General features: G+C 56.6%; 3 protein-coding genes across 3 annotated transcripts; all 3 read right to left on the reverse strand.

The window, feature by feature from the left end:
• Positions 1–190: 190 nt before the first annotated feature.
• Positions 191–8,095, reverse strand: BO80DRAFT_409041 (putative THO complex component (Rlr1)). Its single transcript, XM_025717868.1, has 3 exons — positions 8,027–8,095; positions 2,923–7,929; positions 191–2,851 (listed from the first exon to the last, which is right to left on the reverse strand). The coding sequence occupies exons 2-3, from the start codon at positions 7,851–7,853 to the stop codon at positions 406–408; spliced, it is 7,377 nt and encodes a 2,458-aa protein (XP_025574532.1). The 5' UTR covers positions 7,854–7,929; positions 8,027–8,095; the 3' UTR covers positions 191–405.
• Positions 8,096–8,344: 249 nt separating this feature from the next.
• BO80DRAFT_409045 (putative nucleoside-diphosphate-sugar epimerase) lies at positions 8,345–9,950 on the reverse strand. The gene is made up of 3 exons (XM_025717869.1): positions 9,548–9,950; positions 9,275–9,480; positions 8,345–9,209 (listed from the first exon to the last, which is right to left on the reverse strand). Exons 1-3 carry the CDS (start codon positions 9,568–9,570, stop codon positions 8,410–8,412), a joined length of 1,029 nt encoding a protein of 342 aa, XP_025574533.1. The 5' UTR covers positions 9,571–9,950; the 3' UTR covers positions 8,345–8,409.
• Positions 9,951–10,133: 183 nt separating this feature from the next.
• On the reverse strand, positions 10,134–12,486 carry BO80DRAFT_425984 (retromer subunit VPS17). The gene is made up of 4 exons (XM_025719650.1): positions 12,388–12,486; positions 11,817–12,318; positions 11,309–11,762; positions 10,134–11,250 (listed from the first exon to the last, which is right to left on the reverse strand). The coding sequence occupies exons 2-4, from the start codon at positions 12,276–12,278 to the stop codon at positions 10,379–10,381; spliced, it is 1,788 nt and encodes a 595-aa protein (XP_025574534.1). The 5' UTR covers positions 12,279–12,318; positions 12,388–12,486; the 3' UTR covers positions 10,134–10,378.
• Positions 12,487–12,544: the final 58 nt, after the last annotated feature.

Consider the following 12,544-nt stretch of genomic DNA (forward strand, 5'->3'; position numbering starts at 1 on the left):
GATGAGCCGTGCTCAATCCAGCAAGGAGTCACGAATGACGAAAAAGTCCGAGGATTACCCGCTCGTCGGAGTGTCGGCCCGTATCGCCTACCCGCCAGTTGGCACTTGGCAGTTGCAGTGTCCACCAGGAACCTGGTCACTACACAGCCCAGACACTACGCAGGGATCTGATTATCGTACCGCGCAGCCACCCGGCTGCGTGCATCCAATTATCCAATCAACACAGAGAGGAAAGAAATATAATACAGGCCGATGCATGCAGGAAATGGTAATCCCAGGCAACAGACGGAACGCAGAACTCCGCCCACCAATGCTTGAAGAGTCCAGTAGGTCAAAAGGAAACAGTAGATTCAATGAGAGACAAAAGCAATATGCATCACGGATCATTCCGCCCAACCCCGCCCCTCACGCGCCTCGTCGAGGCCGTTTGTTCTCACTCCCCATCCGCATCCCTCCCCGTCCACTGCTCTCTCCGTGTCCACCTTCGTCGCCCGGTCGATTGCGCTTGCGGTGCGGTCCTCCACCGCCACCCTCAGGATGGTAGTCCCGATCCCGCGGGCGATCCCGGGTACGGTCTCGGTCCCGGTCCCGCAGGTCACGTCCTCCTCCCCAGCGGCGCTCTTCCTCACCTCCAACAAGCGGCGGCGGTGGTGGCGGCGGAGGGGCCTGTCCGCCCAGTGAAGACGGCGGGCGGAGACGGCCTTCATGCTCCGCGTTACTTGGGGCAATGTCAGATCCCTCATCCCGGTCTCGTCGGCGCCGGTTGTCTTCGCGTGCACCAGGCCCTCGTCGAGACGCTTCCCGGGACTCATACCGCTCCTCCCGGTTCGCACCCGCTCCTACATCGCTCCGCCGACTCCGCTCACGTTCATAATCCCGAGTTCGCTCCCGATGCTCCTCACGTCGACTGCTACTGCGTGAGGTATCCTCCTCGCCTCCGCGCCGCTCCCGATCGCGCTCGCGCTCCCTTTCTCGCTCCCGATCACGCGGGTATGTGGCGCCCGAAGAGAATCGCTGACCTCGTCGGCTCTCCGTGCTCCCTGCATCATCGGCAGGCTCTCGTCCACCACCCAGTCGATTCCGGGAAAGGTTGTCATCTTCGTTGTATGCTGCTCCAGAGGGCCGGCCGGCCATAAGATCAGGACGGCCTTGACCCGACGAGCCACCACGGCCACCCTCCTCCTGGCCCACGGGTGTTTGGGAACGGGCCGATTGTGGTGATGGAGCGTTCATGGCGGCCGACTGCCGATTGGCGCCCCGGCCGCGAATGGCTGGGCCAGGGCCACGGTCCGGCGGTCCACCGGACTGCTGGAGCATGTTGTTGATGCCAGCGAATCGCTTGTCTCCCCGGCCGCGTTCACCGCCAAAACCAGGGCCCGAGGGCGGACCACGTGGCATGGCGGAAGGTCCCGCCGGGGGCCCAAGTCCACTGCGAGGACCAGATGGGGGAACAATCGCCGCAGGTGAGGGCGCATGTTGCGACCGTGGACTTCCACCGTAGGCGTTTTCCTGGGGCTGTTGTTGCAAAACCTTAAGCCTGTCTGGGTGGATCCCGCTGGTGTCGAGCTTCTCTCCGCCCGGGGATGGAGGGCCGGTCGCGGGAGATTGATCCGGTGCGTTTCGTAGACCCTGCCGGCCAGGGCCAGTCGGGGGTTGGCGCTCAGTGACTGCCATGGGACCGCTCGCAGGCGATGCCTGGGGATGTGGCAAGCCAGCGGCATTGCGTCCCCCGCGTCCCACGATATTCCTGCCCCTCGGACCTGACGGGACATCCGAAGGCGGGTCCGGTTGGCGCAGGCGTCCATGGTTCATGTCAATTCCCGGAACCGGGTCTCTAGAGTCAGTTCCATCCATCGACGGGCGCCCAAACCGATCACTGCGTGGCCCCGTGGGCATGTCTTCATTTCGCGGATGAGCATGGGCAAAGTTTGCAGACCGGCGATCCTCACCTGAAAACCGTTCCGGACGGCCCAGTGGCTCTAGCCTTGGAGGTGACAATGCTCTGGGCGCTATATTCCGCCGGTCGTCTCTTTCCTGTCGACCGGTGTCGCCGCGCCGATAGCCCTCGGGGTGGTCGTCGATCATACCCGCGCGATCAGGGTGCGTTGGGGGCCCGGACCGTACATTAGTCAGTCCCTCACGAGCATCTGGACGCAGGCGACCTGACCGATCCGGCCAGTCCGCGTCGCGAGGTGGACGTCCATCCCGATGAGGAGGTCCACGGAATGGTTCTTCCATGGGTGGCCTTGAAGCATACTCTCTGTCAAGGCGACCGTAGCTGCGCCCATCAGCCATGGCGGGGTCAAATTGCCGAGGATAGTCATGGTCACCTCCAAAGCGACCACCGCGAGAATACTCTTGGTGTCGCTCACGCCGGTCATCTAGGAGATCCGGGCGAGGGGGCAACTTGTCATCTCGTGGAAAACGGTGTAGGCCCTGGCCTTGGGACCGTGGGTTCTGGGCACCAGACGGGGCTCGCTCCGTTTCAGGGCGCTTCGGTACATTTGCCGGTCTGCCAACATCCAGGCCCTTCGACAGAGGCTGCGATCCGGCAGGCGATGCCGGGGCCACGGGGCGTGGAGGAAGGTCCCCTTCGGGATGAGCTCCGCGAGTAGTCGTCGCATCTTTGTCGCTCGATGTTGGTTCGCGGGCAGTTGATGGTTGTGCTTCGGCAGCCTGAGGCTCAGTCGCAGTGAAATCACGTTGAGGCGTCACAGCATCGGTGGTCTCACTCGGCGTTGGAGCCGTCCGATCAGGCATCGGGACATCGATCATCCTAGCGTCCTCAATCTCCCCATCTTCCACTTCGGTCTTCGTGGGGCCCGACTCGGACTTCGAGGCTCCTTGTGATCTGGAATTGCGGGCAATCAGAATTTGTAATACAACCGGCTATGGAAACATTGGCTTTCGTGGTGCACTTACTCAGGGGTGGCTGTGGGTTTAAACTCGGCGGCACCAGCATTCAAGGGAGTTGGGGTACTAGACTGGGGACGAGGAGTGCCAGGCTTTGCTGCTGCAGTTGCTTGGTTTCCTCGGCCGGGCACCGGTTGACTAGAGATCATGAAGGCTTGGGGAAGCAACCATTTCTTCTCGCGCCGGTTGAGATCGCCAATAAGTGAAGCCGCCGGGATCTTGACATCGTCTCGTTCGTCGTTTTGACTCAAGTTGTTCATGCTCGCCAACATATTATGGCCGATCCAGTTCACGGCCGGGAAGTGCTGCACAACAGCCTTCAGTACACTGATGGCGTTACGGATGTGCATGTATTCGCCGCCATTCAAGCAGACTTTCAGGGCCTGCGCGAGGAGACGGTGCCACTTGTACAACAGCCGGCGGAAATCTTCGTACTCCAGGAACGTCGTGGGCTTTCCTTCGGGATCCACGGTCATGGCAAACCCAGGAAGGTCTTTCTTGGTGCCAAAAGCCTCCTTCTCGTAGACTGCCTTGTCAGCATGCCAACGGCCAAGGTCGCGTATCACTTCGTTCAAGAATCGGCCAAGGTTATCAGCCTCTCGCGAGGTACACTGGAATATCAAGGCGATAAGCCTCTGTTCCTTGAACAACTGATCCAGGAGACCGACGGTGCGGAAGTTGGGTGCACCCGTCGTGTGAAGGAATTTAAGCATCTTGAAGCAATAGAATGCATCGATGGGGGAAAATAGCAGGCGTGGGAGGAAGCATTGCTCGAGGAGGGCGACATTCAAAGCATCGTGTTTCCCGCGCATACCGGCAAACCAGCGGTCTTTTTCCTTCTGAAGCTTCGCCCTCGTCTGTCCGTAGGCTTTCAAGTGGGCTTTGTTCTCCTCCAATATCCGGTCTTGGAGTTGCGTCAGTTGCCTCTTCTCTCGCTCCTTTCTTTGGGTTCCGGCCATGCTGATGTCGGAGCGGTCGTTGCTGATTGCAATGACCTTCCTCTTCTGACGATCGATTTCATCTTCGTACGCTTTCTGGGGAATATGCACATCGTAGAGGGACAGTTGCCAGAACGTCACATAGAAGTGTAGGCCGACAACTCCCCATGTCTCTGAGCCCAAAACATCCTTGACTTGGTCTTGAAGGTCCTGCATGACTGGATTCAAAGCCGGTCCTTCAGCAGTAGCAGGTCCGGTGGTAGCTTTCTCATTGCTGGGTGTATCGGCGTTCTCGGGCTTTTCTTTGTCCACTTCCATGGCATTCTCCGACTGTTCACCTTCAGCGACGGTCGCCTCTCCATCTTCAGCCGTCTCCATCTTATCCGCCTCGGGTTTAGAAGACGGCGGCGCCTCTTCACTCTCACGAGCGGGAGCTGCGGTCACGCCGGCCGTAGGAGAGTCCTCGTCTTGTGCCGTCCGGTCCATGTCTGCAATCTTCTTGGCAACGCTCGGTCGCCGGATCCAAAATGCGACTTCAGGCTGAATGCCGAATTCTTTGATAAGAGTGGCCAAGTCAGGGACAAAGGAATCGAAATCCTCCACCGACAGATTACTGCGAAGCAAGTCCAGGTACTGAACCAAGATACGATGGATCTCGTCGAAAATGTTGCCCAGAAGTTTGAGCTCCGAGGCGCCTTCTGTTTCTTTGAAGACGCAGGTCCAGCGTTCCTGGGCGATGGCGATGAGCAACTGCCCGGCGAGTTTCGATACCGTAAGAGACTTCATAAGCCGTCTCGAGGTAGTCTTTGACTCGTGTCGCTTATCCAACAGCTGCAAGATTGTCTGGGATTGAAGGAGTTCGCCACCCGCCATAGCCTGGATTTGCGCCTCGTTGAAATTGTTGTCGGTGATGATTCCCGCCATGGAACTGATCATCTGCTCTAGGATAATCAGGTCCGTCGAATTGTTTTGTCGGAGCTGCTGCACAACGTATTGGAGGACGGGGGTAGCATCCATCACCGAATACCTCTTGAAGGTCCGTCCTGCGAACGTGGCTAACGCATTCAACCAACGACTAGTCAACAAGCCACCTTCTTGCACACGGCTTCGTCCCTTCTGGCCGAGCGAGCTGATCATGACCCATGTTAAAATATCGTAACCGAGATACGTGAAGTAGCGCGCACACTCCACGACAACTTCAATAAGATTCTCGTAGGACTCAATCTGATTGATGGCAACGGTGATGACGATTCCAGGGTTGGCATAAGCAATCTTGGCCAATGCGCGAGCCATCGGTCGGATGTTCGTTTTGCTAAGCCTCTTAAGAACGTCCTTCGTTTCCGCCTTCGCCTGATCGAAGGCAGACTTGATGTCAGGCAGTCTAGACGTTTGACCAGCGTTCCATTCGGCATACATGTTGTACCGTATCTCCCGGGGAAAGAAACTGATGAGATCGAAGATCTCGTTCACCACGCCGGGATTGGCCTTTGTGAGACTGATCGATGGGACCAGGAGTCGCTTGCAAAGGTCCTGCCAGCGCGCCCGATTCTCGGGCGAATGATCTTTGTTCATACTGTCCTTTCCGATCCTGGCAATCTTCGTTAACAAGCTTGGGTCCTGGCCGATCTTATGGCCAGAGAGGTTCAGGAATGATGAACACAATGCAAAGACATCGTCGACCGTCTGGCAGATAGGGACATTGTCTGCCCAATCGTCCCAGTAAAATCTATAGTCGGTTCCATCGTTTGTATCCTCCTTATCGAGTTGAGCCCATCGGAGAACTCGTCGTGGCGGTGCTTGTGTCAGCCGAATTTGACCCTTGGGCACGCCTGCCTGATCATGGTTCAAGATTTGTTTCTGTTCTTTGAGTTCGTCTATCGAAGGCAAAGGCCGCAATGAGGCATAGACCTTGCCGAGACAGTGGTGGAGAATGCGGTGGATAAACTCCGGGAGCTCGGGGTAGGCCTCCATGAGCCAGGGGAATTTGCTTAAAATGAACAGGGACTCTGGAAGGGCTCCAATTGCGAGGAGACTCTTTAGAAGCATTACCTTTTGGTCCGAGGGTTCAGGAAGCTCGTCCTCTTCCGCCTTCGGGCTCGTGGATTTGTCCGTTTCTTGGTCTTTTCCAGGAGTCGCAGATCGTGTCTCGGATTCTCGGATGCGTGGAATAGGTAGCGTATCATCTGATAGAGCACCGGCCATCATCAAAGCGTTCACACCACCGCCAGGGCGCGCTGCCCGTTCCCGTTCCGCCTTTTCCTTCATCTTCTCCTCCTTCAGCGCACCCATCGAATCATCCGGCCTCCAGAGGTGAGGATATAGGTCACGTAGTGAGATGAACCCAACCTTTATCAACAGTGCCGCAAGATAGATGAGGTTGTCAGGGAGAACGTCGGATTTAGCGCGAGCACGGGAAGAGTAGAATCGAAGTTTGAATCCGAGTAATTGAGCTGCTACTCGACTCCCCTTGGGGGGCAAGGTTCCTGTTTCCTCGATCCACTTTCGCATCTCTTTTTCTTCTTCCGAAAGACTATTGCTTTCCGGAAGAATCTGCTGTAACTCTTCTTTAGACACGGGCCGGCGGCCAATTTCAAAGAAAGCACGGATTCCAATTTCTCTGACCCTGTTCCAGAAATCGTGGTCTCGCTGCTCATTGGCTTTCATTGCCTCAAGACGCTCCTCGTCGGTTGTGACCCATCCGGATGATCCAGGCAAAGCCCAGTTAGGGAGGCCAGAGTCACGGTTGCCTGCATCAACGGTGCGGAAGGCGTCCTCTTTCGGCCACCAGGAACTGGCCCGCAGGAGCTTCACAAAGAAGCGGTACTGCTTTACAAGGACAGCGGCGAAAACGTCAAGGGTAACATCGAGAACACGACCGACATCCATATCGAAGGCGCCAATCATGGCTTTCACCCTTTCAAATGTGTCTTCGACTACTTCACTGGATGGAGGTTCATTGTTGCTTGTCGTAAAAAGTTCCGTGAGCAGCTTGGAATACCCTTCGGACTCTTCCCGCAAAAGGTTGTAGTTCGACTGTCGATAAAGGAGGTTGGTTTGCTTGCGAATACCCATACGGGTGAATGTCTCGCGGACAAGTCCTAAGGATTGGAGGAGTTGTGTGTCGAGTTGTAGGCGCATGAGCGCGGAGTTAATCCCTGTGGAGAACACGAGCGGCCTCAGGGCGGCGTTCGACGTGTCGGAATCGGTCAATATAGACAATGTGTCCAAAAACAGAGAGCGCGTATCAAGCAGGTCTGAGCTTGATCCCTCACCGTCCATATCAACATCCTCCGCGGCAACATCTTCGCCAATAATTTCTTTGACTGTAGCACCTGCTTCCTCCGCTGGCAACCGTCCATGGAGGGCGGACCGTATGAGTTCCTGATAAATCGATGCCAGCGCGGAGGCATCCTGTGCTTCTCTTACTCGGATTCCGCTTTCCACGATAGCCTTCTTCCCCGTCGCAGCCCACTCCTCGATAGCATGTTGTGTGACATGTTCGTAGTCGTAGGGCGGCGGAGGCCCAGCAGGAGGCTGGGGAGCTGCCATCGGAGCTGGCGGTGCAGGTGCAGGCGTGGGAGTAGGCGCGGGTGATGGTTGAATGTGTGATTGGGGGAGAGATGAAGCTGGCGAGGGTGAAGGGGAGGAAGGCGGCTTTTGCTGATTCACTATCGGAAGGACGCCATTTGCCTGGCTTGGATCTGGAACGTCTTTCGCCGGGGCTGAGTTAGGTGGGGACATGGCATTATCCCGCCGACCGCTCGGAGCGCTCTGTCCTTCGGTGCTGGGTCTTCGACCCATGCTATTCCTTCCTCCTCGACTGGGTTGTCTGCGTACTCGGCCACGCGCGTCGGAATAGTCACGAGATTGCGGGCCGTAGTTGTGTTGCGCCATGTTGAGGTTGGCTGGTCGATGGGGGGAAGGTCGCTGAGCGTCGTTCCCTGAATCGCCCGACCACGATCTATCGCCTCTTTTTCTCTTTCCTCCGGCACCTGGAGCCATGACAGCCCGATTGGAGCTAGAGTGCGCGGGCAGAGAACCGATGTGTTCCCGACAGGTCGCAATTCATGCGGCGAACCTAGATTTCCGAGGGTCAGCTTGCTTCACGTGGGAACAAAGAGCCGCAATCGGTCGGAGAATATATGTAATGAGAGCAAGGGGCGAGGGGAATTAACCTGCTGTGGAAAACTCATACGGCGAAGGGAAGAAAAGGACGATTCCTGGAGGAATATGCAGATACCGCTGGCCGGATCGAAGAACGTAATGGCTCGAATGCACGGGTTACAATAAAGGCGGCGGCGTCTGGGCGGGTGTTTGGCGGGTGTCGCGCCTCCGTCGCTTAGTCGGGCGGGCTCCACGCTAGGCGATTTTCAGCGTTACTCCGCCTCAGGCAGTTGCCTACCTTAGTCGATGGCCGAGGGCAGATGTAGACGTCAAAGTGCTTCTTTTCAGAACATTGTACACTATGCAGTACGGCTTACAAATCACAGCAGCAGCTACATCAGATCATGGCATTCATCACATCAGTGTGTCGTAATTTAATACATCGTTGTCCCCATTACAGCAAGCCCAAAGCCTTGGCTTCAATGTCGACAATCTGGGGGATAAGCTCCTGGAGACTAGGGCGGTGGGGAGACCAGCCTAGTAGCTTTCTACCGCGGTAAGAAAAGCCACGAGAGCTGCTTCCCCAGGCATACAGACCGAACTGGTTGGTCTCAGTCACCTGCTCGTCGGTCAAAGGCTCAACCTCGGGGGACGGGATCAGCTTCTTCTCATAGGCCACTTGGGCCACCTGTCGCTGGATATCACCCCAGCAGAAGGGACCATTCTCTGCCAAGTAGTAACCCTTGTCATTCCAGGTGGCCTTGCCGCCGCCCGCAGCAGCAGCCTCTCCCAAGAGAAGGTAGAGATCACTCAGATCCTGGACGTGGATCTGGTGCCAGATGTTCTTGCCCTCACCGACCTGAAGGCCCTTCTTGCGCTTCAAGACAGCAGCAGCCAGCCAGTATGCTTGCACACTCTTCTGGTTGACCGGACCGCGGCCAGGACCGTAGATTGTGGGCGGGCAGACGATGGCGATCTTGACGCTGTCGGGAGCACGCTTGCCGGCATTGATGACGATCTCGTCCACGTTGCGGTGGAAGGAGTCTGCAGGAAGGTTGAGGAGCTCGTCCACACCATCCCAGTCGTCGTGCTGCTTGGCACGTTCAAGACCCCACGTGTTGGTGCGGAAATCCTCGACGGTCAGGATGCCGGTGCCCGAAGTGTGAATCCACCACAATGGTCTCTCAGGGGTGTGGTGGGTGGCGCCCTTTGCAATTGCCTCAGCAGAGGCGACGCTATCGCAGTCGGCGCAGTCTAATCATAGCACGTAAGCAATACATCCAGATTACCGGAAAGGCACGTGTGCGGGGTCGACGTACGGAATACGATGTCTGCATTCTTGACTTCCTCCTCGAGGATATCGGCCGATTCGAGGTCACCGTGCACAACTCTTACATTAGGATACTCGCTGGAAAGCTGAGCTGCCTTGTCCTTGTTGCGAACCAGGACAGAGTATTGCCAATCGGGGTGCGCCTGGTACACGTTGTAGAAGGTGTCTCCACCAATGTAGCCAGTAGCGCCGGTGCTGGAATATGAAAGGAGCAGCCATCAATAGATGTCCTAGTCTGTCTGATCGGGTATCAGAAACCTACAGGAAGACCTTCTGGGGAGCCATTTTCAGATACTAGGGGCCGTGCAACCGTTGGAATGGGATGGGTATGGGAACGGTGAGAATGCGTTAGCAGTGGAAGCGGGGGAGGGGAGCTCGATTTTTATAGCTTGATCAAAACAAAGGGAGCCCCAATACCAATTGCAGCTTAACCTCCGCCGTGCTTTGAAATCAAGAGTGGAAAAGATGGGTCCTCCGTGGTTGAAGGCTCAATCAGAGGTTCAGAACCGACCAAAAGTGGGGGTGGGGGACCAGAAGTGCTGCGTAGCCAGGGCATCCATCTATATCCAAGCTGGTTTGACAATGGATGGGTCGGAGCTTCCTTTCGGTTCCACAGTTTGGTGACACTCGGAATGGGCTCTCGGGTATGGACCATCGAGGCTGGCGTGATACAGACCCCTCTTTGGACATGTCTCGTGTTCGACTGCAACGATGTGTTGTCGTCCAAGATGGGCACCCTCGCAGCTACCCCTCATGACGTACCTGGGCGGGGCTCCCATCAGGACCCATCAACTGGCTAATTATTTCTGAATGACAGCGGCAATATCCACTGGATACAATTCTAGGCTCCTACTCATAATAAGATTGCGCCTATCGCTTCTGGAGTGAGGGGTGCATGAATGAAAAAGTAACTGGGAGGCTACAAGAATGCTAACACATGGTTTCTCAACAGAGACAGTGGTCATAAGGGATGATTCAACGTCGTGGGTAGAATAGACGGGCTACAATTGAGAATTCGAGGGTGGTTATAGTAACAGAAAGTCGGTGTCAAAGGGGAATCTTGCACAGGATCATGCACGTAATTTACAGATACTTAGAAGGTGCTCGTAGCCAGGCGACTTGCCGCATTCCGGGCGTCCAGTCGATCATCGTCATCCTCCTCCACAATGGAGCTCACACCACTGGCAGAGCGCAGCCGTCCCTTGCCATTGCCGTGCCCATTCACCTCGTCATCATCTTCAGTGGGTGAAGGGGCAACGAAGCTGCCACTCAGGCTCCGGCCCAGACTGTCGCTGCGCCGAGGTATTCCGCTCCACGCATCACCCTTGGGGCCTTGGCTGGACCCAAGGTTGGGTCTCCGGGCAGCCGGGTGTGACTCACGTCCCAGCCGACTGAGCCCTCCGGATGCATCAATGGCCCGGATGTCAGGTCGCACGCTTTCCAGTGTAGCCAGAGTTCTACGTTCGGCTTCAATCTGGCGCAGAGTATATTCGCGCAGGCTCGCCAGCATGTCGTTAGACGTCCGCGCAAACCAACGCTGCTTTTCTGAGAGCAAGTTCGATGTAACCCGCTGCGTTCTCTTGGTCAAGTGGTCCTCATGGCCCTGGGCCTCGTCCAAAGCATTGATCGCTTCATCCACTTTGTCTGGGCGAACAGAGGAGCTGACCTTGAGACGGTCAGCGGCAGCACGCTTGCTACGTGTAGCCTGCTGGGCTTGGATCAATTCTCGCAGTAAGATATGGCGGTTGGTGAGGGTCTCCTTCACAATGAAGGCATCGGATGAATGGTAGCTTAGTGGATCCCCCAGGGTCGTGGCCTCGGCCGTCGCCTGGACGGCATGGAAATCTCCGACCGTTTGGATGATCTTCCCTAATTTCCGGTACGCATTGGACAGACCGGGGTGTGTTTCCTGCACGTGCATCTGGCCCAGTTTAACACCGAAGTCTGATTCAGCGAGACCAAGTCCTGGAATTACTGGCGTTAGCACCATGGTCATGCAGTATGAACCGAGACGTGAGCCTACCTCGGCGGGCCTTGACCACACGATCCACCTTGTGGCTAGTATCCATTGTGCCGAGATAGAACATCTTCACAACAGGCCGTGCGTTCTGTAGTTCAGGCGTGTCGTCGGGGGGCGGCGCAAACTGCTTCAAGACCTTTCTCCGGACCCCAGTTGCGGGCTGTTTCATCCGAACCACAGGGCTATAGCCGAAATCGCTCTCGACAAACAAGACCACTTCATCGTCGTGAGTGAGGACCTCATTGCTCAGCACCACATTCAGCCATCGTTGCAAAGAAGACTTGACTCTGATCTCGTCCTCCTCGGTGCCTGCGCCGGCAGGGGTTAGTGGGGAAGGAACCGCAGGAACGAACGTTTCCGGGTTAGCTGAAATCAAATGCTCGGCGAGCTTGACAAACTCGCCATGGGTACGTCGGACATCTCGGTACTGGGTCGTTCTGAACTTGGGGATATTGGTCTAGACACCCCTAATCAGTAACCGCAGATCCGACTCAGCAAGGATCTCGCTCACGTGAACATCAAATCGAAGAATGGGGTCCTTCTTGCCCGTCCTCTCTAAGCCTGTAACCTTCGCCTGGATTCTGTACACGGGGGCTGGTTGTCTAGCATTCTGCCTTGGGCCTGTTTGGTAGCGGGCGGGGAGCTGGGAGCGAGGCTGTTGTCCCTGCTGCGGCTGCTGCTGGGTGATATATTGTGGCTGCTCAGGAGCATAGCCGGGCTCACCCAGTTGGGCACTCTGCAATCGCGCCGACAGATCGGGGGAGCCAATCTCGTTCTCCTGAGACCCAGGCTCTTCGGTAGGCTGCGACTCCACAGCGGCATTGTACGGGGATTCATCTTGAGGAGGCAAGGGGGCCGGGGGGATGTCGCTGGTCACGGAAGCGGGAAAGGTTGTCTGGGTCGGGCGAGGTGAAGCCCAGGGAGAAGTCCCCGCGGGATGGTCCGGATCGTGTGATATGGCGGAGTAGTCCATGGTGGCTGTCTGGGTCAAATGGGACCACGTCTACACCGCGCTGCGGGCGCGCAATCATCAGCATTGTCTGGTCCGGAATGGTCATCATCATGGATCAATTGGCGTTTACCTATTGATAATCCAGAGAGCGATTGGGAACGGGAATGTGCCGGAATCTCCAACGGATTCGGCTTGACGAGGGGCGAGAAGGAGGATGCAAGCGTTGAATTGGGGGGAAGACAGTCGAATGGGCGGAACGGGATGGACTTCGGAGGTTACGTCGTTGG

The sequence above is a fragment of the Aspergillus ibericus genome, assembly GCF_003184845.1.
Source record: "Aspergillus ibericus CBS 121593 unplaced genomic scaffold BO80scaffold_24, whole genome shotgun sequence".
NCBI classification, from domain to species: domain Eukaryota; kingdom Fungi; phylum Ascomycota; class Eurotiomycetes; order Eurotiales; family Aspergillaceae; genus Aspergillus; species Aspergillus ibericus.

What these genes read in the sequence shown, in the direction of transcription:
- BO80DRAFT_409041 (XM_025717868.1), bottom strand. Translation starts at nt 7,853, where the DNA reads ATGGCTCCAGGTGCCGGAGGAAAGAGAAAAAGAGGCGATAGATCGTGG. An exon ending in AAACCCACAGCCACCCCTGA is followed by an intron (nt 2,852 to 2,922) that starts GTAAGTGCACCA and finishes CCGCAATTCCAG; the next exon opens with ATCACAAGGAGCCTCGAAGT.
- BO80DRAFT_409045 (XM_025717869.1), bottom strand. Translation starts at nt 9,570, where the DNA reads ATGGCTCCCCAGAAGGTCTTCCT. An exon ending in GCTCCCCAGAAGGTCTTCCT is followed by an intron (nt 9,481 to 9,547) that starts GTAGGTTTCTGA and finishes TTCATATTCCAG; the next exon opens with CACCGGCGCTACTGGCTACA. An exon ending in GAATGCAGACATCGTATTCC is followed by an intron (nt 9,210 to 9,274) that starts GTACGTCGACCC and finishes TGCTATGATTAG; the next exon opens with ACTGCGCCGACTGCGATAGC.
- BO80DRAFT_425984 (XM_025719650.1), bottom strand. Translation starts at nt 12,278, where the DNA reads ATGGACTACTCCGCCATATCACACGATCCGGACCATCCCGCGGGGACT. An exon ending in TTCTTCGATTTGATGTTCAC is followed by an intron (nt 11,763 to 11,816) that starts GTGAGCGAGATC and finishes AGGGGTGTCTAG; the next exon opens with ACCAATATCCCCAAGTTCAG. An exon ending in TGTGGTCAAGGCCCGCCGAG is followed by an intron (nt 11,251 to 11,308) that starts GTAGGCTCACGT and finishes CAGTAATTCCAG; the next exon opens with GACTTGGTCTCGCTGAATCA.